General features: G+C 36.9%; 4 protein-coding genes across 8 annotated transcripts; 2 read left to right on the top strand and 2 right to left on the bottom strand.

Moving 5' to 3' along the window:
• On the top strand, positions 369-5,389 carry LOC109706501. 5 transcript variants are annotated; one of them, XM_020227376.1, is made up of 3 exons: positions 369-1,713; positions 3,755-4,042; positions 5,252-5,389. In XM_020227376.1, the coding sequence occupies exon 1, from the start codon at positions 432-434 to the stop codon at positions 1,701-1,703; it is 1,272 nt and encodes a 423-aa protein (XP_020082965.1). In that variant the 5' UTR covers positions 369-431; the 3' UTR covers positions 1,704-1,713; positions 3,755-4,042; positions 5,252-5,389. The 5 variants fall into 5 exon arrangements, with proteins under 5 accessions (XP_020082965.1, XP_020082961.1, XP_020082960.1 ...); XM_020227372.1 differs by having other exon boundaries at positions 3,755-4,069; positions 5,238-5,367; XM_020227371.1 differs by having other exon boundaries at positions 3,755-4,069; positions 5,252-5,357.
• LOC109706502 (transcription factor MYB34-like) lies at positions 4,878-7,309 on the bottom strand. The gene is made up of 3 exons (XM_020227377.1): positions 7,017-7,309; positions 6,618-6,747; positions 4,878-5,932 (listed from the first exon to the last, which is right to left on the bottom strand). Exons 1-3 carry the CDS (start codon positions 7,147-7,149, stop codon positions 5,248-5,250), a joined length of 948 nt encoding a protein of 315 aa, XP_020082966.1. The 5' UTR covers positions 7,150-7,309; the 3' UTR covers positions 4,878-5,247.
• On the top strand, positions 14,399-16,342 carry LOC109704250 (pentatricopeptide repeat-containing protein At1g59720, chloroplastic/mitochondrial-like). The gene is made up of 2 exons (XM_020225013.1): positions 14,399-14,589; positions 14,678-16,342. Exon 2 carries the CDS (start codon positions 14,771-14,773, stop codon positions 16,079-16,081), a length of 1,311 nt encoding a protein of 436 aa, XP_020080602.1. The 5' UTR covers positions 14,399-14,589; positions 14,678-14,770; the 3' UTR covers positions 16,082-16,342.
• Positions 16,526-20,287, bottom strand: LOC109704272 (uncharacterized endoplasmic reticulum membrane protein YGL010W). Its single transcript, XM_020225037.1, has 4 exons — positions 19,854-20,287; positions 17,197-17,259; positions 17,026-17,097; positions 16,526-16,952 (listed from the first exon to the last, which is right to left on the bottom strand). The coding sequence occupies exons 1-4, from the start codon at positions 20,175-20,177 to the stop codon at positions 16,836-16,838; spliced, it is 576 nt and encodes a 191-aa protein (XP_020080626.1). The 5' UTR covers positions 20,178-20,287; the 3' UTR covers positions 16,526-16,835.

The raw sequence follows: 26,517 nt of genomic DNA, 5'->3' as shown, positions 1-26,517 counted from the left end.
TTTATATTTTTTAATTACTGTTAATTAGTGGAATTTGTTTCGTAAATATTTCCCAATGACTTTTGCATAATTTGTTTGTCCAATTTCCTTGACATGAATTAGAGCTTATTTGGTGTTGATTTAATCATTTTTACAGTAGAAGAAGAAAAAAGAATTTGATATAAGATCTAGCAGAATTAAGCAGATAGTGTGCTTTACTTTCAAACACCACACGCAATCCTGAGATTAAAGCACTTGTCGAATTTCTCCAGGAGACATAGCCATTAGTCAATCCAGTGATTAATTTAAGCAGATTGATCTCTCATTAACAACACGTCCTTGTCCAAAGTTGACCTCCTAAACCTTACTGGTAGTGGTCTATCAATAATGACAATGTTATCCGCTTCGTTGCGAAGCGCTTTATCCCACCGTTCCCTCCGCACGCCAAAAACATGGAAGCCGCAGCAGCTGCGGTGGCCGCATACCGCCCCTCGACCACAAACACAAACACTCGCATCAAAACCACAACAACCCTTCCGCTCAAAACCGTCCCACGACGCACCCCCTCCTCCTCAATCCTACGGTCCCCCGCTCGCCGCGTCCACCGCTCGCGCGCCGCCGATCCGAAATCCCCGCCGTCCATCTCGTCCCCGCCCTCCGATGGCCTGGTGTTCGACGCGGGCCCCACCGCCCGCGCCTCCTGGGACTGCCACGTGGTCGGCTCCCCGGTGGTCGAGCGCTACCTCACCGACGCCAGCGAGCGGTGGCTGATGTGGTACCACGGCCTCGGCCCGCGCGGCGGCGCCGACGCGGTCGGAATCGCGGTTTCCAACAACGGCGTCCACTGGGAACGCGGCTCCGGCGACGTCGCGAGCGGCGACGACGTGGGCCGCGTGATGGGCCCGAGCACCGATTGGTGGGCGTTCGACACCGAGCGCGTTCGACCGTCCGATGTGCTCATCATGTCCAGTGCGAAGCTCCGAACCCCCGGCGCCGTGTACTGGCTCTACTACACCGGGTTCGGCCCCGAGAAGGTCGCGTTCCCGAACGCGGCTCCTTCGGAGAACGGCGTTTCCAAGTCGCTCCCGGGGCTCGCCGTGAGCCAGGACGGTCGCCATTGGGCGCGGATAGAAGGCGAGCACCACAGCGGTGCGCTTATCGACGTCGGGGCTCCCAGAGAGTGGGACTCGTTGTTCGTCTCCTCCCCGAAGGTGGTATACCACGGGGGAGGCGATTTGCGGATGTACTACCATTCGTTCGATGTGAATTGCGGGCGGTATGCGATCGGGATCGCCAGGTCGAGGGACGGGATTCGGTGGGTGAAATTGGGGAAAGTGCTCGACGGCGGAGCCGCCGGGTGTTTCGACGAGGGTGGCGTGCGGTGCGGGCATGTTGTGAGGGACCAGAAGGATGGGAAGTATGTTATGGTGTATGAAGGTGTTTGTGGAAATGGCCGAACGAGTATCGGGTTGGCGGAGAGTGTCGATGGATTGAAGAATTGGAGGAGATGTGGTGATGGGCCGATACTAAGTGCTTCAACGGAAGATAATGGATGGGATAATCAAGGGATCGGAGATCCGTGCTTGATCCGAGTGGAAGGGGGGGATGAGTGGAGGCTTTATTATGGTGGTAGTAGTAGGAGTGGGAGAACCGGCATTGGGATGGCGGTTTCGGAGGGTGGGGAGCTCGGTAGCTTCAGTAAGTGGAAGGGATTTAATGTATGAAAATGGATAGGTGAGATCGGTTCATTGTATTGAGTTTATATCTTCATTCACACAGTGTTTCATGTGATCTATTGAAAGAAGAATGCATCTTTGCATCACTAACATGCATAAGATGCTCGTTACAGGCTGTAACAGTTTTATTTTTGTTTAGATTTGTTACTTTGTCATTCCAATTAATGGTATCTCTCAAAGTTAAAAAATCATAGTGTTTTCTTGTGCTTTGGTTCTTCCTTTACCATAGTTGAACATGCGTGCCACCTAGTTTCAATTATGTACTTGCTTACCTAGTTTCAATTTTGACTTGTTATGAATGTGTACAATTCTAAATTATTTTTACCTGTATGAGCTTGAAATATTTCAAAAAGGAGGTCTATTTGGGTCGATTTCTCTTGGGTCTATTTCACTTGTGTAGTAAGATGATATGCAGCAGAGTGAGACTCATGTGCAATTATACCTTGCTCAGAATTTATCTCGGAGGCAAGCTGAAATGATTAGTTCTATATGAATGAATCCGTTTGTAACTCTAATGTAAGGTATCCGACATCATAACCTCTCCTTGAAATAGGAGTTTGTATTATTGTCTTATGTTGTCATAGGTCGAGGGCTTTGAGAACTCAAAAGTTGTTCTACCTAGTCCAATCACAGTGTGCGGAGCAACCAAACTTAAAAAGTTCTGATAGCCTTTGAATGCATCTAGAGTTCTAGCTTCATATGAGCGAGTCAAACTTAAAGCCTTGAAAAGAGTTGTCCGCGAAAATGCGTTGGAATTTGTTCTGGTTTGTCCGAAATATTGGTTTTATTTTAGTGCCTTGCCACCTTGGTATATATGTAATGAAATTAGTTTAGGCTGAACACCGCCAATCAATGTAACAATCATCTCGTGTTTGCTGATTCATATAAAATATGTCTGCTGAGCAGCTAAGATGTTTGAGGATGCAACAAGGACTATGAACTACTCCAAGCAAACAACGGATTATATTGATGAGTTGGGTACAATGAATTGCTCTGTACTATAAATTCTTAAATGTAGTAGAAGACTCTGAGCATGAACATGTGAGGATGAAACTAGGAAGAAAACTGTATCAGATGGTGACAGATGAAGATGGCAAGGTAGTATGAGTTGCTTGCTGTGAAAAAGCATCAGTACAAGTACTCCATCTGTAGGCCTTTGGCTGAGTAGTACAGCCTGAAGTGAAGAGGACTGAGCTTGGGCTGGCATGTTGTTAGTAATTGAAATGCAGCCCGATTGGGCCTCACAAAAAAGTCTTGTTTTCTTGCTCTCAAGTTTCAACCAAAGTTGGGCTTAATATTTTCCGACCTACTGTGGCTCAGACTGAAGAAATAGGACCAATTGATTTGGGGTACCAACAAAGGGAGGCCATCCTTTTGATCTCAGCAACTGAATAATATGACTGTAGTAATCATTTAGTTTGTTTCATGATATTTTACTGTATTATAGTTCAGGGCTTTTATTCATCTTGAACATATCTCATCTTTCATTTTAAGATCAGTCACCTACTGGAAGCATATTATTGTTTATGCCAATATTCTTCATTCTCAAACCATACTATTAGTAATCACCCAGCGTGCAAGATTTATCTTTCCGGGTTCTCATGGCATATTGATATTGGCCCTTTGGTTGCTTCTGATCTGAGATATTCTATCTTCCTCTAACCTTCTAAAAACTTTTTTTTTTTTTTTTTTTTTTTTTTTCAGAGTGGTCCTTNTTTTTTTTTTTTGTTAACAGAGTGGTCCTTGGTTGTGCATTTAAATGATGTTTCTGTGTCTTTGACATCAAGCCGTGGTAAACCACGCAATCAATTCATTGATAGGACCCACGTAGTATTTTGTATCAGCATCTTTAGAACACTGTAGATCCAGCTCTACATTTTGTGTTTACTTCTAGTCACTGCTTTCTAGTTTTACTATTTAGAAGCTCGTAAGTTATAAAGGTCATGCTTTACAATGTTTGTGAATAATTGCTTTTGACTACAGTCATGTTAATCATGTTGGTTTCTCGTGGTTTAACCTGTCTGTTGACTCTTTTTCAGCCATGTTCAGCTCTAGTGCTATGTAATACATGCACTACGAAGCAACCTTTAAGTCCATCGCCCGAAAGTTAAAAATATATCTTATGGAGACAGGCACCTTTATGGTGGCACGGTGATCATCAAAGCATTTAAATGAGGGAGGGACAATAGCGAGTGGAGAGAAAAGTATATCCTTTCCGACTGGTTTGCAGAGTTGGATTAGAAGCAGCCATGGGCAAAAGGGCGAGGCAACAACATGGGAATTAAATAAAGCGATGGCGACTGACAACGGTTTCAATGGGACCGAGAGTACGTATTCCTTTCCTTCAGTGCCAGGTTTGTGTTTCATCTCTTATCTCGCTTCATTGGTTCATCTATCTATTTATCTGTCCGGGCTTATTAAACCAAAAGTGAAACTTTTTTACATGTTACCAGAGGGAGCAGAGTTGAGAAGTTGGGTCACAAAGCGCCATTATGACGATCATTTATTCTGTTTAGACTAAAGGTTTCACTATGGTAGTTTCGATACAATAGGTTTGACCTGCAGAAATAACCTTCTTGATTTATGGGTGAAAGAATATTTGCTATAACCTTCTCTGATCTCGTTTGTATTGGATTGTATTTTTTTTTCTACTAGTCAGTGGATTCTCATGACTTTATAATAATGAAAGTACCAGAATTCCTACCCTTTAATCGTCAGAGTTCTTTTTATAGATGTTTTATACTGAGTTTCCCATATTCATTTTTAAAGCGAGCTTCTTTCCTTTCGTTCTTATTATGAAATAACTGAAGAACGAAATTGAGTGTGACATGTAGTTCTGAGTTAACAGTGCTAATTACAGTGCAAATCCGCATGCATACTCTTCGCAAAGTTCTTTCATATTTTCTTCATAAAGTTCCTTCATAAAATCATCATCAGTATACTAATGTAATCAATGGCCGAGTCCTCTTACCTCTGTATTTATGTTGCTAGTAAGAACAGTGAAGGCCCTTGATGTTGACTTAATGAATATGACGGATAGGTAGTGTCGAAATTTACAATCATTTCAATGTAAGGACTTGCAAATTAATTGAAAAAACTGCTTGAGACGGAGAGAAACGTAGACACTGAACAAACAACTGTAAAGTCCTGTACTAATTAAATGCACCGACCCCACCGTGGAGGAGAAATCCTCAGGGCACTTAATTTCTTACAACAGCAGTGTTTCTAGTACATTGTTATTGTTCTTATTACTAACATACAACATTACTCCATGAACGAAAAGCAATATGCAACCTACCATAATAAGGAATTAATAATATTACATGATTGTTTTTTTTATAAAAAAAATTCACTGAATCCTTCTAGCTTTTTTCCTTCCACCCCCACCCCCACCCCCACCCCCCCTTTTTTTTTTCTGAGTACATTTCTACCAATTTGAATTGACTCGGGCCGCCTTAAGACCGAGTTAATCAAACCACTTGTAAGAATCAAATGAACTCATTGGATCAAGATTCTTGACAGGTTTCATTTTTCAGAATACCGATGGCGAATCCGGAGGGGACGATGAAATCACCAAGTTGAAGATACTATTCCAGTAGTTCCCGCTCTCTTCCCCCTCCTCAATAGAGCTCCCTCCGCGTGCATTATTGGATTCGCCACCACCAACGTCGGACGAATTATCCAGCAGCATGCCAGTGAATCCGGCGCCGACTTCCCCATCGGATGTTTCTGGAATCCACTGCACTTCTCCGCCAAAAGCCAAAGTCGTCGCCGTATCCACCTGGAAGCCCAAGAAGTCGGTGTTCGTCCTCTTTCCGAGGCATTTCCACTCCACTTCTTCATCTGCTACCAATTCTCCACTCCCTGGCCCATTGATCGCAGCACGGAGCATGTTATTATTCTCTGAGAAGCTCAATGTGGATGTCGGTGACCCCTCCGTCGTGCGGAGAGTGGCAGAGAGGGATGTCGCTCGGAGTTTGGATTCCCTCGCAAGCCGAGCCTCGGCTTCAAGGCGCGCGCTCTCCCACTGAGCGATGTGGCTGAGGTTGGCCGTGCTCTTGGAGTAGCCTTGGGGCGAGCCCAGGGTTTCGTTCTTCGGCTTGTGAGTTACCGGGTCGATGCCCATCTTCGCCAGCCTCTTCTTTAGGTGGGTGTTCCAGTAGTTCTTGATCTCGTTGTCCGTTCTTTTCGGTAGGTGGGTAGCTATAGCTGACCATCTGGAAGATTGGTTTCAATATGTTGTGAGCAAAACTAATGTTACTTATAAGCATTAATGAAGTTTGGATGTTTGTGGAGTAATTTGTTGAACTTGATCACTATCAACTAGCCAAATTTGGCCCTTTTTGATAGTATTATTTTCCATAAACTTTTTTCTTTTTTTTTTTTTTTACTTATAAACAAGAAAAAGGGTCTGGCTGAAATTACTAGTACAAAATCGTTTTGTACTTCTCTGTCAATGACATAACTGCAGTTTTTCACTCTTAAACAAAAATAGATAAAGAAAAGAAAAAAAGTGTTCTTAAATACTTGATTATATATATAACAATCTGAGCATGGAAAATTTCAACTTAAAGAGATAAAATTATGGGCTCGACAACATATACATGTACAGTAGCATGAATTCACACACGAACCTGAGACACCTTAACATCAGACATGCAGCAAATGTCGCAGTACAAATGTACAACAACATATCTACAGTAGTTTACTCAAGCTCTCACAATTGAAATAAAAAAAAAAAATAATAATAATAGTAAATTTTGAAGAATTATAGGACATTTTTTTACTACCCTCCGAGAATTTTTCACATGCAATGTGTGCGCACGCAGATACTGTTATTTTTATTATTAGTAGTAGTAGTAGTTGAGTTTAGTAATTGAAAAAATATATATAATCGATCACCTGTTACCAAGCAGAGCATGTAGTTGGATAATAGTTTGCTCCTCCTGTAAGCTGAATTTCCCCCTCTTTATATCAGGCCTCAGGTAGTTGGTCCATCTCAGCCTACAACTCTTTCCGCACCTCTGCAAACCTGCAGAGACTCAATACTATCATTACTATAATTTTCTTTTTTCAAAAAAAAAAAAAGGAAAACAAGAAAGATATATAGAGAATTGGTTAAACAGCCATTGTCTACAATGATGTGAAAGAGCTTCTTGAAGAGATCTGAGGTTGTTTTTTCAATTAATAAGTGACGCAGAATTAATGTAGCCTACTATGGCTAGACAGCAGATCTCTTTTAAGCGCTGTACGTTGTGGTCAAGAACAGAACTAATATTTGAGAGGCCACGTGGAGCTTACCGGCCTTTGCCGGCAATGCGCGCCAGCTCCCGTGGCCGTGCTCCTCGATGTAGGCGAGGAGCTTCTGGTCCTCTTCCGGCGTCCACGGGCCTTTCTTCAGTCCCACCTTCTCGCAACACGGCGACCTGCCCATGTTGTCACTCTCTTCTCACGCACAGGCAAGTAAGAAGAGGAAGCTCCAGTTGTGGAGTGCAAGAGTAAGAGTAAGAGTAAGAGTAAGAGGTCTGTGTGTGTGTGTGTGTGTGTGTGTGAGAGAGAGAGAGAGAGAGAGAGGTGCAGAAGGATTAATAGGAAGGGGAGGAGAGAGAGAGGTGGGCGAGGAGAAGGAGAAAGGTCAGCAGCATAAATAGCAGGAATATAAATTGGAATAATTGGTTTTGTACCTCTCACAACTTTAAAAATATTTAATTTATTTTTTTTATTTCTAATATTCTCTTTATATGTTTTTTCTCTGTTACTTAAAAATATCTTGTAGTTATCATTCGTTAAGTTATCTCGAATTAGACATGAGTTAAATATTTATCGGAGTTAAAAAAATTAAAATATTTTTTTTGCCACTAATTTCAGGGCAAATAAGCAAAGCCGGTGATGATATATGAATATATTTTAAAAGATTAAAAATAAAAATATTTTTTTTTATCCCTAATTTAAAGGCAAATAAAAAAGTTGATGATGATAGAAAAGTATATTCAAAAGGGATAACCTAACAGTTTATTATATTTGAAATAACTTGAAATGTAAAAAATTAATTTTTAATGTTAACTTTCTGAGAGAGGTAAATGAGAAAGTTCAGAACTTTTTAGGGGTGCCGGATATAAATTTGGTAAAAATGTATGGAGACTCCTCAACTGTTAGCGACTGTTTGGTTGCACACAGTTATAATTATATTCAAATCTAAATTTGTTGTTTAATTAGTTTTGATGTATTTGAATTTAATTGCTGCGGTTGGAACGGTAAGAGAAGACTTAATTTGGAATTACGTCTCAATTAGCCATAATTCCGACTACAACAATTGAAGAGAGTAGTTTTAGACGAAAGTAAGTTTACCTTTCTAATAATTTTTCAAATAAAAAATATATTTTTTATCATATAGATAATCTCATCCCACAATATATAATAATAAAAAATATAAATATATTTCTTAACCACATATAATAAAACAAATTGTTTACAATTGTAATGCTTTCAACTGCATCTAATTAAATAATATATAAGTAATTATAACTATTGTGTTTTTAGTTGCGCGTATTCTTTAATTATATTTTATTTCTAATTACATCTAACTAAACAGCCAGATTGTTTTGAAATAGTGATTTAAATTATGTTAGTCAACTAAAATAAAAACTTTACCCAAATTAACAATTTTGTTAGCTATTGATCGTGAAGTATTAACAAAGTAAATCTGCTTCGAGAGGCGTGAATTACCAAATTATATGACAAAAAAAAGAGAAATTAAAAACTTTTAAAAAAAATAGAAAACAGTTCAAAGTCTTAATTTATGACGACCTATATAGTTGAGGGGGGTCTTCATAAATTTTTGGATAAACTTCAAATACCATCCATGTGGTTTTGTATTTTTTCATTTTAGTACCCTATAGTTCAAAGTGTATCAAGTTAGTACTCTACGACTTTATTTTCTCTTTTTGTCAGCTCTTTTGTTAATATTTCATTAAATTATATACAAAAAAACTTTAGATACCTCACGTAGATTTATCGAATATGCACTTTAATACATTTTAGTTTTAATTTTATCATTAATTTAACAACAAAAATTAGTAAATAGATAATAAAAAGAAAAAAAATCACAGGATACTAAATTGATACACTTTAAACCACGTGGTACTGAAGTGAGAACGTGCGAAACCACTGGGTGGTATTTAAAGTTTTCCTAAAATTTTTGCCCACAATTTTCTTAGATGTGTTATGACCCTCTTACCCCTGTAATAAAATAATAACTATCTGTAAGAGGCCCATTATCACTCTCGGGCAGGGGTAAAATTGGGAATTAAGCAGTGCCGGCACATAATGGGCCAGGGCCAAACATAAGGGAAATAACTTGGGCCCACAACTATAATAACGGTTCCGACTTTTGACGCAGTAAATTGTGTGGCGTGACTTTTTACTAAATTAATAAAAGAAAATTACACACAGGGATTCCTTTTTAGGGTTTTTCTCTCTCAAAGGATAATCTCCATAATGTGTTATATATATCATATAGGAGTAATTAAATTGTAGTTACTATTCTTAGTTTGTGCTTATGAATTAAGAGAGTTATTGGCTTCTAGTGGAGAATAAGAAATGATGGGGTAGGGATTTTAGGGGTGGAAATGGTGCTTATTCCTATTCTTATTTAGATATATTGTAGAGCTATTGCTATGGAGCTATGTAGGTGGCTTTGGCTCTACCAACCCAATTGACCATGGACTAATTTGCCTACCATGCCATTAATAAGGAATTATTGATTAATTCATTTGGCGAGACACATCATTAGCTACAACCAGAGGACAAGATTGTCAAAAAAAAAAAAAAAAAAACTTCCCAATTTGCTTAAACCAGTTTGTGATTTTCTCAATCTGAACCTAACCTATTTTTGACATCGTGGCACAGGGCGTATAGAAAAATTTTAGCCTTTACTTAGAAATCTTCTCGATAAGTAAACTTTATAGTAAAATCAGAAGTTCTAATCATAATTTTATTTACCATCACAGTTTAATGTAGAATAACTGAAGCTGAAAGCAGAAGTAGAAGAAGACTAAACAACTTTTCATGTATAAATCCAATTGGAAAGTAGAAACATACCCTGCAATTTGCCCTGCAAGGTTGGAAAGGTTGGAATGGCCTTATGTCATTAAATAATGGTGTTGAATTGCATGGCCAAGGTCCCAGGGACCACCATTGTATATTAATACTCTTTGTCCATCTCCTTCCTAAAAGATAACACCTCCCTTTGCAACTGTACGTTGCGGAGTCATTGTCCGTGCAATCCACTTTGACTGCTCAGTTATGTACGAATTACATACACATTTGATTTGTGAGTTCGCCGCAAAATGTCTAGAAAATAATATTAACATACCAAATTTTACTCGAAGCATGCCAGATTTATTTATTTATTTATTTTTTTGAGAGATAAGTAGCACGCTACCCGCTTCGTTTATTTCATTTAGAAATAAACTTGGCTGAATATGTGAATCAATTAGGATTCGAACTTGGGTCTCGGGTACCAATCACCAAGCCCTTTGCCACTTGTTTTAGAGACGGTCGATACATGCCAGATATATTAAGAACAAATTTAGACTGAATATATAATAATCAAATTATAACAATTTATATCTGAGATAATAATATTGGCTAGGTTTATTGGTCAATCAGAAAAAACGAAAAGTATGTACGGTTCGTATCTTATAATATAGAATTTTATGGTAAGAATAGAAAAGCCAAACAAATTGACTTCAAATATATGTCCATGACAATTATATGCAATTAATCAAATCCACTGCTTAACACAAATTTGATTAAATGATAATAATAAGCCCTTATCCCTGTTTCTTCTAAAATTTTTAGCTTTAGTTATTCTTCCACAGTTGTTAGTGAGCCTCAACACATAGCATAGTTGCCATTACAAACTAATATAAGCATTGAACTAACTGCAGAAGCATTGGCTCAAAGTTGGTGTAACAAGCCGGCCCGCTAGAACTGAAAACTCGTTGGAACTTTTCGATTCTTATATTTTCAATGGTAATTTCTTTCTGTGAGATGCAATTTTCTTATTATTTTTTAGATCATCAGACAATGTGAGACCCGTCTCTCACTTCTAGCTAACAAATCGGCTCCAATACCAAACAACCTAACCAACTAACATTAATAAAATGCTTGATCTATTCTCAAAAAATAATAATAATAATAAAATGCTTGATCCAAACAATCTATTCAAAATATTTAAATTTAGTTATTCGCATTAGATGTCTGACTCTTAATTATATTGCGAATTGCAATCGTAATTCTTTTTTAATCCTGTTAGCATTGGGTTAAACCGAATCGGATGCGCCCAAAATTAGGCTCGATCCGATAATTATTATATTATCTAATTGGACTATACTGAATCTTGCTTTTAAATTGAAAAAGTAATTAGAGATATATTCTAGCTATATTAGAATAACAATTATAAACTGATTCCGCCTAATATTTTACTTACCTATTAGAGTTTTATAATTCCTTATAAATATAGGGGCTCTTCTCTCATAGAAAGAAGAAGAAAAAATAGAAGTCATAAATTTTATGAGTAATTTATAAGCTGTCTTTGTGAAAAAGAAAAACCGCTTCCTTCATTAACCTATACTTGTAGAAGGTCTTGAACGGTGGATTATGAATTTAGCTCTTCCATAACTCGATCAACAGTGAGTTTGGGGCGTTAAAAGACTTTTGTGGACGATTCGAAAACATGTGAATCAATCTCTACGATCCATGACCCATCGCATTCTAGAGCTACGAGCCGTTTCTGCAAAAAATATAAATAAATACTTTCGCTGCGTTCTACATATCCAATATGAAACTATCAGCACTTCACAATATATATAGCTGATATATAGTTTTCTCACAGTTGGCATATAGGTTTTTATTTTTTATTTTTATTTTTCGGTTTGAATGGACAAATGGGCTATGTTCTAAAAATGTCAACATGCCACCGCATGGAATATTGGCACCCAATCTGCAAATTAAAAATTAATTTTCCCAATCGGATAAAATTAGAAAGATGGAATTCTACACTTCAGAAAAAGGACCACTAGCTGTTAGCCTTAGCTTGTCCACCCAAGGAACACACCCACAACCGATCCCTCGCCCCATACAATCTTCTCCTGCATGAATATATAGTAACTATATATATACTGTGGCATTAAATCTCTTTCTTATTAAAAAATAATAATAATAACTACATTGATTTATTCATAATTTGAATTAGGGGCCCAATTAATCAAATAAAACAATCCGAGTTTTAAATGAATAATTACATTGTAGAACGCATGCATGCAAAACATTAAGGTTAATTTGTTTGGCTCAACTAGACTGAGCGATCATATATTGCGATGCGCAAAATGCATCTCGTTCCCTACAGTGCTTTCCATTATTGCAGTTCTTCATGGCGCCGTCGATCGAATATATAGGATGCTGTAGTATGTAACATGCGATCGCCACCGAAATGGCCACAAACGAGACCAAACAAGGCCTTAGGCAGCTAAAAAGAAGAAAATGTTTGAGCATAGTTGGCTCATAATGTTCAAGCTAGTTAAGTTTTAAGTACAAAATTAAACACTATGTTGTGTTGTTGGATTACTTCATTTTGCCATTTAGCTGATTTAGTTGAAACTTATACTAGTTTGGCACGTGTAGGCCTACGTACAAGTGTAACGGAATTTGCATTTAAAACAATGGTTTAAAGGAGAGAGAGTGAGAGAAGGAAAAAGAAGGGTGGAAAAAAAGAGAACAATGATAAAAGAAGCATTCAAAGAGGCCTCATCAGCCTATGAATTATGCAAAGTTGCAGTCCATGGGAGAAATTTCAGAGGTCCCCCCGAGAAAACGAATTAATGTGTTTGTATGTCTACACGTGGTGGCATGCATGTCACTCGTTAAATATAAGAGAATTAATAATCTTTTGTCCTAATATCCTGGATACAAATACAGTTGTGTTTAATAAATAACATATTAAAAATTATTCGCCAGTAATTTAAAAAATTTTAGATTAGTCGGTTGTTTTAATGATAGCAGAATAAAAGATTAGGAATGCGAATTCTATGTCTTCAACTTTTATTTAATTTTCTTCTTTTTTCGTGTGAGTTTAGATTTGAGGAGGAGATTTGAATATACAAAGTATCAAAAACTGTTCTCTAGCAATTCAAAATTATGGAGACAAAAGATTATTTTATAAACCGTATCTAATCATCTTGATACAGGAGATTATACATATGAGCCATGAAATGAATTCAACTTTCAATTAGGAAGTTAATGTTCATCTTTTACTGGAAACTGAACCGGTAGACCACTTTATCTCAGAAGAAAGTAAAGACAAAAGAAATACAAAGTGTAAAGTGAATTGCTAAAAAGAAACTTGGGTCAATGCTATATACAAACAGACAAAAGAGAACACTAGTGAACAGTGATTGCAAAATATATATGGAATGTACACCTCCGTAATTAATTGCACTAGAAACTGTTCATCTAATTTCTTTACAAGCCTTATGTGCCTCAGACTTTTGCCACACTTTTTAAGGCACCTCTCATTGTCCTTTTCTTTCGATCGCAATGCTACGCCCCAGAAAGAATATGTGAAGATCAAAATGTGCTTTATAGTTGATCGCAGCGTAAGAAAATAAAGTACGCCATGCCCCATAATACATTAATTCACAAAAAGTTAGATCATTTCTAATGTAAGTGATAAAGGGCTTAATAATTGATATCTAATGTTTTATGTTTAAAATATAATTGCTTTACAATTTTAGCTAAATTTATTTCTTAAAAAAATGAACGGAACGAACAATATGTTTTCTTTCTCTCAAAAAAATATCGGATTTAGAGAGTTGAGCTACAATATATTAGAAAAACAAATGCTATTGATATACTTTCACTCTTCACCCCTTAGATACATACTTATAGTATCACCAAATAGTAAATCTTATGTATTCAAGAGGTAAAAAGTAATAGCAAGTAAATAGTAAATACGTACTTTTAAAAGTACTACTTTAGCTCAACTATGAATTTACGATGCCTAATTAAGAGCAAAGTTAGTAAAGCAATCATTCCTAGCGCAATTGGTAAAAGATTTGGCGGTTGGTATTTGAAATCTCAAATTCGAAACCTAATTAGTTCATATGTTTAACTAAATTTATTTTACTTTTTTTAGAAAAAGATAGCGTGTTGTCCGTTTCATTCATTAGAATGATGAATTAGACTACATGAGTGAGGTAACAAAAGACCTCAAATGAGACGTGGCAAAAAAATATGAAAAAAGGGTTTATTGTAGTGGACCAATCTTGTTGTCCACTAGTGTTTTTTTTTTAAATATAAACGAAATAAATAGCATGTTATCTTTTTCTTAAAAAAAAAACTAATAAAATAAGTAAGAGATTTTACGGGCAAGTCTTTTATATTGAATTAATATGTTGTGGTGGCAACTCCGCAGCTTGAGTCCGTGGTGTGAACTGTCACAATAATGACAGTTTCATTGATTTGAGGCTAACTTCAATAGAACACTGCTGGCATTAATAAGAGATTTTTTTTTTTTTTTTACATTTTTACTGCCAAAGAACTGAAATTTCAGATAACCAAAGCCCAAAAAGTTAATTTTGGGCTGCTACATCTTGGGCTTAATCAAAAGTAAATCGGGCCCGACCATTTTGGACCTCAATGGCTATGCGGGCGTGGCTTAAAACTGCGCCAACCGCACCGGATATGTTTATGCGGAAACGCAACGGAGAAGGGTCGAAACTCGAACGCATTACCTCGACGCCTCGTGTGGCATCATCTCCTTCAAAGCATCGTGATAGAATCCAAAGCACTTAAAAGCATACAACTCCTCCAGGTTATGCTCCTCTCCATCTCCTTCAACAATCTCTCCTTTAGATTCATCAGAGGCATATTCATCGTCCCTTCCCTTCGTCCTCCACCAGCATCCCCCAACTTGTTCGACGAAATGCCTCAACGAAAACTCCCACGACTCCAGGGAGGAAACTCTAATTTCCTTTTTCAAATCGTGCTCCACCATGAGAGAACTCTCTCAGATCCACGCCCAGATCATCTCCGCCGGTCTCGAGCAACACGTGTACGTGATCGGTAGATTAATCTCGTTCTGCTGCGTGTCGGAGAACGGATCGATGGATTACGCGTCTCTCGTGTTCGAACAATTGAATTGGCCGGATGGGTTCTTGTACAGCACCATGATTAGAGGATTGGGGAGAGTCGGTAGAGACGAGGATGCGTTGTTGTTCTTTAAAAGAATGCGAGAGCGCGGTAAAGCCGCCGATAACTTCACCTTCGCATTCCTTTTCAAGATTTGCGGGCACATGACGGCGGTTGAATTGGGTAGGCAGATCCATTGCTGCATTGTGAAGCATGGATTGGAGTCGAATGTATATGTTTGCAACACACTGATCCATATGTATGGATTGTTTAGGGAGGTTAGCGCTGCGAGTCAGGTGTTTGAAGAAATTACTAGTAGGGACTTGGTCTCGTGGAATACACTCGTCGATGTGTACATGAGCTGCGGCGAGTACAAGGAGGCGTTGAGGATGTTTCTTAGGATGAGGAGAGATGGTTTCAATCCCGATGAGGCTACGTTGGTTGTGACTCTCCCGGCGTGTTTGGAATTGGGCGCTCTGGATTTTGGAAGATGGGTTCATTCCAACACAATCCACCAAACTGTATCTGTTTCCAACTCTTTAATTGATATGTACGCAAAGTGCGGAGCCATCGAAAGTGCGCTTCGAGTGTTCGACAATATGGCGAGCAGGAACATCATCTCGTGGAACTCGATGATACTAGGACTTGCGCTGCATGGGCATGTCAACAAGGCATTATTGTTTTTTAATAAGATGCTTGAAGAGTGCGAATTCGAAGAGCCGAACGACAGTATGTTCTTAGGAGTTCTTTGCAGCTGTAGCCACGGAGGGCTTGTGGAAGAAGGGCGGAGGTACTTCGACATGATGAGGAGGGACTATGGCGTGACTCCTAACATGAAGCATTATGGGTGCATGGTCGATCTTCTTGGAAAAGCCGGGCTTCTCCAAGAAGCATATGAGCTTGTAAGGAGCATGCCGATGGAGGGGAATGCGGTGGTGTGGAGGACGTTGTTGGGGGCGTGCCGAGTTCACGGGAACATTGAACTCGGCGAGCGAGTTCTTGAGCATCTCAGAGAGTTGGAGCCTGATCACAGCAGCGACTATGTTCTTCTCTCGCACATGTATGCTGGAGCCGGAAGATGGAATGATATGTTGCATGTAAGAGAAGTGATGAGAGGAAGAGGAGTTCAGAAGCCTGAGCCTGGTATGGGTGTGCTTTCCCGCGCAGAGCATTAGAAACAGCGTAAGAGATTCATTTCCTTCTCCAACTAAGGTCCCACTTAGCGTGGTTGGAACTTTTATAAATAGAGCTATGTGAAAAGGCAATAACACTCTCCAACTAAGGTCCCATTTAGCGTGGTTGGAACTTCTATAAATAGAGCTATGTGAAAAGGCAATAACACTCTCCAACTAAGGTCCCATTTAGCGTGGTTGGAACTTCTATAAATAGAGCTATGTGAAAAGGCAATAACAATTTTTCCATTTTTTTGAGATAAATTAGCTTGAATAGCTTTCTACCATAATAAAAGCAGAGGTTTCAAGAAAATTTCTACTTTCGGAACTCAAATACTCATTTTAACTTCTCACCGTAACACAATCTAGCTGTTGTGTTTTATAAAGGAGAAACTACTCCAAAAGCTAAACCAAACAAGCACTTGCTCCCTCACAAGGGGATTTTTCTTTCGATACATTAGGTAACATCACTGTTATTTATTGCCAAGCAGATAAACACAATAATTAAGACAGTTATTTACATCAGTTTTGGGCATTACATGATTTGTATGTATATAAACATAAATATACACTACGAGTCTATGATATTATTAAAGACACAACAGTAAGTCTGTGCTTCAATACGTAGAATAAAATGTCCTCAAATCACAAGATGATCTTTTTCGTTTCTTCCTTTTTTTTTCTTGGTTTAGTGACATAAGGTTGTTGCAAACAAAAACAGAAAGTAACCATGGTAGCATGAGCCGCAATTGATAACTTAGGAGTTCTTCTTTTGCTTTTTTTCTTGCCATTCCTTGCGATCAGCTTCAATCCTCTTACTGACATTGGCATGAAAACCAGGATATGGTTCGTAACCAAAGAGCTTTTGAAGTATCTGGATCAATTAAGTAGTCAGTGAGACTCTTCACTTTGGCTCTAACAAACACTTTAGTATTGGGCATGCTTACCTCTAGGAGAACAAAGAATGGGGCCATCAAAAAAGCTTGAGAAAGGTTGTCAAGAAGAGCCGGGGCTCGCTTCTGCAGAAACACATGGATATTATTGACTCTCGGTTAGTGTATAGAAGAATGAGATTTCTATTAGCTTGTGCCCAAATCCTGATCATAAGAGAAGCTTACCTCAAATACTCCATGCCCTATGAATTGCCCAGTCCAACAAAATATTTGAGCAGCCAATACTACCTGTAGAAAAGTTGCAACAACCGAACAATGAGAGTTCATTCTTATGCTTGAACTCACAAACAAGTCTTGTGACAGCTAGTAAAACATTGCACTTAATGTTTACATAGCCTAACGTCTTGGAGTCAATAAAATACTAAGATCATGCACAGAAATGGAAAGAACAAGTGGTTTCTAGAACTGCAAGTTCTGATCCACAAACTGATGCATAATCTAGCTAATTTGCATGATTGGACCACTCATTAATCAGATTTAATTTTCCAGTGCCCAACAGCTCAGCTAAACACAAGTACCAAGATTTTATAAAAATATGACAACCAAACCAAAGCAACAAAAGGCTAGAAGACCCAACTCAACTCTGCCTTTCAGTACAATTGCTACAAGATGGAAAAATGTTTTCCTTTAAGCTATACTTAATTGAATATACGAGAATGCAAAACTGCTTGAATCCCTGATGTTTCAACTAAAGGAGCTTCTCCATGTAACAACCCACTCAATAATGTTGTGAATGAACCACATACTTTCGATGGTATGGTAATGCAGAGCCTTTGCCCATTAAATGTAATCTCCCGAAATTTACAAGTTCTCATCAATTGGAATATTGTGGTCACAAATTTTAGTGGTAGTTTTGCAATAATAATGTTATCCATCAAAGATGGAACCTACAGGTTCCAACTATATGCTTGAATTTATCATGGACTTGATTTTTCTTTCAGAGTGAGACTTTTACACAAGAATGGAATATAGATTCCTATATTATGAGGTTGGTTAGATATCTCAAATCCTGACTGTAAAAGATGGCATTCAGTCTTATCATTTTACTCACATCTTGCCTATTTCATGCCTTTAAGGTTAGAACCGTGAGTTTCTTGAATGAGATCCTCGTCAAAGACATGTTTTAATTGCGTGCAGATAGTAAACTGGAAGAGGAATAGAACATTCTTCGGTCACAAGGAAGCGTAAGCAACTAAACTTGTAAAGTGCCTTCTTTTGTCTTATAAAACTAATTTAAGAAATCAATATTCAGATTGAAGCAGATTTCATGCATGCTGAAGCTCTGCAAATTTGCTACACCATCGAATCACATGCACTACACAATCCCCCAGAGAGTAAAGCAAAGAGCTAAGTCATTTAATGCCTAGTTCTTTTATAAAATACTATTAAGGTGATAAGATTGATGAAAAACAACCCTGGCCTACATATGAAGAGTATAGCTAACTAAATCCAATAGAAGCAATCAACTTTTAGCTATGGCTTACATATAGAAAACTAAAAGAAACAAATAGAGAATTTGCACTAGCTTCCCATATAACCAGTTCTCTGTCACCGGTCACCTGAGCTTAAAGATAAATTAAACATCGCCATGCTATCAAACAGAGAATTTTTGATAAATCAAAATTCAACTAGTTATCATGATTACTAAACAAATACTATCAAACAGGAAACAAAGTGAAAGGCAAGGACAAACGACTAGAATGATTCCCAGCATTTACATATTATATGAGCCAACTCTAAAATCCCAAAAATAATATGCCCGAACAAGGAGGAGAAAAAGACAATTGCTGAATAATGTGGGATTACTAATATTGTAAGCAGATACACGAATCCTAAAACATTATGATCATACAAAGAGCCTAAGCCTAAGCAAATACAGTGAATACAAAATACAGATCGAAGAAGACAAATAATGTGCTTAGTACTTGTATACAACTAACCCTGTGTAAGTCCAAAAAAGATTGGGGCAGAGGAGGTACTAAAGAATAGCACAACAGACATCATAAACAATGTAAGAGATTCTCACACACAAAGAATTAAGCGATGAGAGAAAGATAAGAACAAGATGCAGAAGAATACAAGGTTGAAGGAGATTCCAAAGTCATGCTAATCAATTAGTGTTTTTTGGTTATCTAAGATGGATTGCGACGGGCTAAGATTCTCCAATTGTCACAATTATTGCATAACACATGATTATAGGACTTGAAGCAAACCCAAATTCCTTATTATAAGACCAACTTAAGACAACAAATGCTGAAGAAAATTGCATGATCCAAATAATAAAACCCGAGGACAATCCTGAAAAAAAAGAAAAGAAAAAGAATATAGAGATAACAACTAACAGGTGTGAATAAGGCTCCTCGACTTCTATTTTTCAGATTGCCACCTGGTCAACTGATTTGTTTTGATTTGAATTATTTAGTCAATTAAATTCAATTCCATTGGGATTAACTAATTTATTTGTCTTGTAAACAACTCACAATTTCTTCAGCTGATCAGTAGCCTGAAGCGCGAAAGTTGATCAAAACATTATTAATTTAACAAAATTTATACTCAAATTAATCGGAATCACTCAGATCAACTCAGGTCAAGACATATTAAAGGGTCGGTTTCAAATTAAATTGAAGCAAGATAAAAAAAGGTTTCGGTACACTTTCACCCTAACCAAAATCGAATCATAGTAAACACTACGCACGGAATTGATTCCATGTGAATCCGCAGATAAAGAAATAACTAGCATCAAGATTGAATATCCAGTGATCTACCAGCGAATCGACACGAGAAACAGCGAATCAGGAGAAGATCAAGACAAGAAAACGCACCTTCCAGCCGAGCGAAAACCCTAATCGATGAGCGAGGAGGTCGCTCCCGATCCAACAAAGGAAGCAGAGAAGGGCCCCGAGGGAGCCTGCTTTGGGGTCCATGAGCACGTAGAAGAGGGCGTAGGTGAGGGCGAAGACGAAGGCGAGGTTGAGGACGCCGAGGAGGGGGAGGTGGAGGAGGGGAGGGGTGAATTGGAAGAGGACGAGGGATGTGTAGAAGATGGGCCACACGAACAGCACGTGTATGAGCACGTTCGTGGGGTCGCTGTGGTACGCCCCGTAGAAGGCGAAGTGCTTCTCCAGATCGAACACCCCTCTCCCCATCGCCACCGCGGAGATTATCAGAATCGATCGAATCCCGCGACAACGCTGTTCCTTGCTTGCTTGCTTGCTTGCTTGCTTTTTGTATTGGGTTGTTGGAGTTTTATTTTTATAATAATATCGACCGTGTTTAAAGTAGTTGGGAAATTAGTTGGGAGGATTGGAGCGCTTTTTTTTTTTTTTTTTTTTTTTTTTTTTTTTTTTTTAAGAGAGAGATAGCATTAGAAATATAAAGTAATTAAATTTGGTATTTGAAATTTCCATATCAATCATAAATTCTTTACCACTTGCTTCAGGAACTTTCGGTGATTAGAGGTCTTTTATTGTTAGAGTTTGGTTATTTTATTTTTATTTTTTTAATGCGGATAAATATAAAATTGTAAGTCCTAATTTCAGAAAAATTATATATAATTTCTCCAATATTTTTAGACTTTTGAGAATTATTTGGTACTTAATTTTTTTAAATTAAAATTTTTTTACGAAATTAAATATATGTTTATAAGTTCTAGAAGAACATCATAAAATCAATCAATTAAAGAATTATGAATTAAGTACCTATCTTTTATTTTATCATAATATTTTCAATACTTGACATTGCTTGTATTGGCCGACAAAAATGACCTAAATAGAGTTAGAAGAATAAGAAGTAAAAAAAACACAAAAAGAGGATGTGTATCTTTTGGACGAACTAATCTAAAAAAAAAGCATATTACGAATTTACTTTTTTTGCTTTAGAAAATTTTATATTTTGAAATTAGGCGTTGATATAAATATATATTTAATATCAGTAATATATACTATATTTGTAAATAAAATTATACCTAAATGGAGTTAGAAAAATAAAAAATACAAAAAAAGAATATGTATCTTTTAGACAAACTGGTTTAAAAATAAATATATTATGAATAGTGGAGGTTAAGGATTGTGGTCAGATCAGATGCTATCCTAACTGACACGTTTGGACGCCGTATTTGTTGACAGCGGTCGCATAATGAATAAAATATATATATATAAAAAATAACAAGAGGGGTCGCCGTGATTCGGAGTGCAATTAAAATTAACGTGAACACTACACATGAGAAAAAGGGTTTACTTTGAAGTTGGAACTTCTAGAAGAGTAATTAATTAGTGAAAAATGCACACTGTGCACCGTATTGGAATCATTAAATTTCCGTTATGTCAAAATAAAAATAAGAAGTTCACGATTTATTAATTAAATACTCTTGTATAATTTTAAATTATGAATAATTCCAATTAAACAAAATATTCATATAATTCAGAAATTTTAAATTATTAATAATAAGTGTTTGAGAAAGTAGGGAGAATATTGTGCCTACGTTGCCAATTCTAGAAATGTCTATTTGTCCAATAATTGTACGTACCACATGTTTACATGCACGGCTCCTGCCAAACTAGCAAACACATTCAACCCCACATAGATCTGGCAAACGGATGAATTGGGTAACTTACGAACGGGTCATTGTACTCTGGGTTATTTGGGCATGGATGAAATTTATCCATAAATTTTTGAGTAGCCAACATTTTTACTCATGCCCGCCCGTGGGTGGGCGGGTGGGTATGCGGATTACCCGTAATTTTTTTTTCTTTTTTGTTCTTATATTTTTAAATAAGTACAAAACATATATATATATATATATATNATATATTAAAAGTATATTATAACTGATTATTTAAAGTATCATAATATATAATAAAAATATTTAAAATCTTAAAGTAAAAAAATTTCACAAAAAAGTAACGCGGTAAAAAATTAAAGTTAGAATTTTTAGGATGAATAAATAAATTTATTTTAAAAGATATATTTTATAATTAAAATATATATGTGTGGGTACCCGCGAGTTATCCAAAATGCCCACAACTTAATTGGTACCCACCCGTTTTACTCATAATTTTTTGGGTTGAAAAAGTTGGTATCCATACCCGCAAATTTGCGGGTAACCGACAGACACCCGCGGATTTGGATCGACATTGCTGGGTCTACCCGGGCCCCACATACTTTACTTTATATTTCAATTCACTCATAAATATGGAGCGCAGCTTTATTGGGAAAGCTTCTCAACAAATATTTATCAGAGAATTTGATGAGTCATAATTCATTTCATATGCGAAATCTTTTAAAAAAAATTCACTTAAATCCGCATGAAAGAGCGGATTTAATTAGAGGGTGCTCAAAAAGAATGAGCATGCCTAGCTAGCTAACTCACAATTAACCTGGCCTATTGCATGCATATATGTTTTTTGTGAAAATATTCATCCGCGCCGTCTTAAAATTTTGAATAGACAACTTGGACAACACGTCCTCCGCCTTTTTTTTTTCTTTTACTTTTTTTTTTTTCTATGAGAAGATATTGATTTTTCTCGAAAAATAATCAAAATTATATGATATGTTCTTTATATTGTCGAATTGACTTCTTTTTTTATGTTTCGCATATTTATGTGTTTGGTTAATTGTACGTAGGGTAGGTGGAGTTTTGTCGATTATAAAAGGAAAGGAGAAAAGAAGTGCGTTTCTCTAATTCTCTTTAGTTAAGATGCACACTTAACATGTGTGCTTTAGGCAGTAGATATAGGTTGCGTTGGATTGTCGTGTTAAATGTGCACCAATGATTACAGTATAGTACAATGTGCGCAAATTAGAAAGTGCACCTAATATGCGTGCACAAAGAGAAGAGCACACCAATTTTTTAAATTATACGAAATAATAATTATTCTTTAAAAATTTAAGCTATTAGAGTACGGCGTTGAAAGGCAAAGTGCACTGGGGAGGAAGTAGCTAGAGAGATAAAAAAAGAGTGAAATTAATTAAGAGATTTGAAAGAGAGCGTTTGGAGTTTAAGTTACTGATCTAACATTAGAAGAGCACAAATATTTGTACTCTAACACGATTTTGCTTGTGTATAAGTAGTGTACAAAACGGAGGGAGACTTTATATGCCACCAAAGCCAACTAAGCACACAATTAATTAGTATCTTCGATCCAATACAGCACCAATATATATATATATATATATATATATATATATATATAGCGTACCTGTGCTTTTCTCACACGCAATGAGAGGGCGCATTTGTATGCATGTCTATAGATCACCAATGCCACGTGCATTCAATCTTCTTCACAACCGATGCAGATCCAGATATATATATATATATATCATCTTTGATCCAGCATGAAAAAACGAGGCAAATATGTAGCCAAAAATAACTCGCCGGTTTTTCGTACTGCATATATCCAAACCCATTTCATGAAGTTACCGGCAAGTCATCCTTGGCTGCACAGTTCAACTAGCCTCATTCCCACATGCTAGACCCCAGATGATTGATTGTTACCAAAAAAACGCCGTAGAGTGCAAGCAACAAATTAGTCCTAGTAGTTCTCTTTCCCCTAAAAAAGAAAAGAACTTAGTGGAATTCCACCACTCCCCTTTATACGAACACCCAAAGCATAATTTCTCTTTTTGAGCAAGGGTGGTGGAGATCACACTGAGTTAGAAGGGGAAGGAGAAGATGCTAGCTATTGGACTGTGGGAACTTCCTTTCACAAGAGAAGGGGGGGAGGGGGGTTGTTTGTGTTTGGCAAGTGCTTAATTATATAGAAAGTTTTATTCTCTTTTGAACCGTTAAGGGCAAAAGAGTTTGCACTGGGTTTTTATTTTTATTTTTTTCTCGTTTTATGGTGGCTTGGTGGGCATGGATTTGACAGTGCGTGTGGACGCAGGAACCTGCGCAGTGTTAGACCCCAGTTAATTAAGGAGAAGTGTACCCCACAACGCCTTTACCTACTACGTTGTAGCCCTACTTTGTGCCTCACAGCTTTGCTCTAGCTACATGGCACATCTAGCGACCTCCATGTACTGTAACATGAAGAAGTGAAAAGCATTTTGGTCATCGATCTGGTACGTGCATGAAGTTTTAACCTTTCGTTAAGCAGTTAAGTACGTACTGCGCTTGCCATATTTCCAATCCAAAAATTTGGAGAAAATCAATCGCACTAAGGAATGATGATCAGTACATATATATATTTTATAGAAAAATAGCAGTGTTATCTGTTTAACTTAGTGAAAAAATATAAATTTGGCTACATAAAAGAGACAGTCGGAGCCTAAAAAAAACATAAGCTACCAAAGAACAATATTTAAATAAAAAATAAATAATTAACGCTAGAAGACTGATGACACTAGAATTCAGAACATTCTGCTTTGATACCATATTAAATTATATGAAATAATTATTTTTTTTACTAACTTAAACTGACATAGAACGATATTTTTAATATTCATATTCAACACTAACTAGACTGTTTGAAATATATTTATTTTTAACGCAGGGAGTTCCTAAGTGAGAAATGCAGATTTGTGCAGTTTTCAAAGCAAGCTATAAGTGTGGTCCATGGACTGCTCATAATCCCCTCCTTAATTACTTGTTGGTGAGCTTCTTAATTATTGAAGGTTTGTTTGTAACAATGTGTGCTTAATTAATTGATTGCCTAAGATAAGCTTAGCGAAACAAATTAAAGAGGAAACAGAAAACAAAGATGAGAAGATTTGGTAGATCTTGGGCAGTCCAAGGCAGTACGCCAGAAGAGAAAAGCTGATTGTGTGTGATTAGTCAAAACAAGCTGCTGCCGCTGCCCACAGCTTGTGTCGTGGGTGCCTGCAGCATTTAGGGTCTAGACATTTCGCCCTGTTTCTTGTCTTTCTTTCTTTTGTTTTTTTGAAATCTTGAAAAGTACGAAGTACAAACACCCTTTCGGCTCTTTTCTTTCTCGATGAAATACGCCCCCACTCGGCCACTCGCAACCGGAAAAGTGAAAAAAAAAAAAAAAAAAAAAAAAAAAAATCTATTCAATACAAAGAAGTTATTTCTGTTCTTTAATTTGGATTAAATAAATGTTTTTTTTTTTGTTGCACTTTGCACCAATGCTTTAAAAATTGGATAGAGTAGCGATTCAAAAATATTACTGGGTCAACAGTCATTGATTCAACCAGTAGGTCAATAACTGATTGAACTAATATTTAATTATTATTTTTAATTTTATTGTATATAAAAAATATGTATATTATTATTTAGTATCATGCTTGTTGGAAATAATAGGCAGCGGAAACTTACAAACCGGATAGCCAACGTATCCGGGAACCGGAATCGGATCGGGTTGCTTGTTTTACAAGCCTTCTTGGATCGTCCTTATCTCGATGCTTCTGGATCTCCCACGTTTCTCGTCTTCTTCCACGCGTACGCCTTACGTCACGGAACGGATCGCCTTATGTCACGGATGCCAATCGGAGAGGGCTACCAGAGTCCCCTCCTATGTCCACACCCTAAAACCCCGGGAACGTAGGTGGAAATCCCAGAGAGGAAGAGGAGAGAGAAGAAGGAAGATTTTGTGGATTCTCGAATTAGATCGTATTTGATCGTCTCTTTTACGGGAGAAAACGGGGGCATATATATAAAATAACGGAACCCCTAAATATCCTGAATCTCCTATAGATTAGGATAAGGATTGGGATATTTATTAACATATAATAAATATCCATTATAAGATATGTTTCTTAACTGATAAGAAACATATAATTTATACTTATCCTAAACTTGTTAGGATGAATCATGATCCATAACTTATGTGGATCGGGTCAAATCATAACCCGCCAATGTGGACACACCATATGGCAACAATGCTTAATTATAAAATACTAATTTTTAGACTAAGTTTAGATGATTTAAGTTTTCAAATTTAACATTTTATAAAACTAATTTATGCTAATTGAAAAAAAAAAATAGTTAAATTGATTTTAAACTGCTAAATTTTAGTACAACTTGATCAATAAAATCCGCCTGTTTGATTAAAATAGGACCGGCTCACTGGTTTGATAGTTGAATCGCTGATTCAAATAATTCAATTTTTTCTTTTTTTTTTTGACCTATCTGGTTGGTTCAAAGAGTAGAACCAAAACACTATATAAGCTGGGTCATGATCAAATCGATTGAAACATATCAATTCGATATTGTTTCTAAACCAATAGTTTGGATTTAAGAAAAAAGGAAAAAAAAATTCTTTCTCTTTCTTTCACTTTTAGAAAAAACGAAATTAATTATTACGGAATATTTATTATATTTATTTCTATCTATTTCTTTTTTCTTTTTCTTCTCTTCTAATTTTTTGTTATGTTTCCTGTTTCTTTCTCTCAACAAAAGGATGTGCAAAAGACTTATATTATGCAGAAGCTAATTGATGCCTTTTAAGGGTACAAATAGAATCAAGCTCTTATATTTTTAAAAGCGCGAAGGCATTGGTGCTTTTAGATTTTCTATCTTTAAATGAAAAT

Source organism: Ananas comosus, linkage group 2, assembly GCF_001540865.1.
Source record: "Ananas comosus cultivar F153 linkage group 2, ASM154086v1, whole genome shotgun sequence".
Classification (NCBI taxonomy): domain Eukaryota; kingdom Viridiplantae; phylum Streptophyta; class Magnoliopsida; order Poales; family Bromeliaceae; genus Ananas; species Ananas comosus.
Note: the sequence above shows the minus strand (reverse complement) of the source record. Positions and strands in the feature narration are given on the sequence as shown.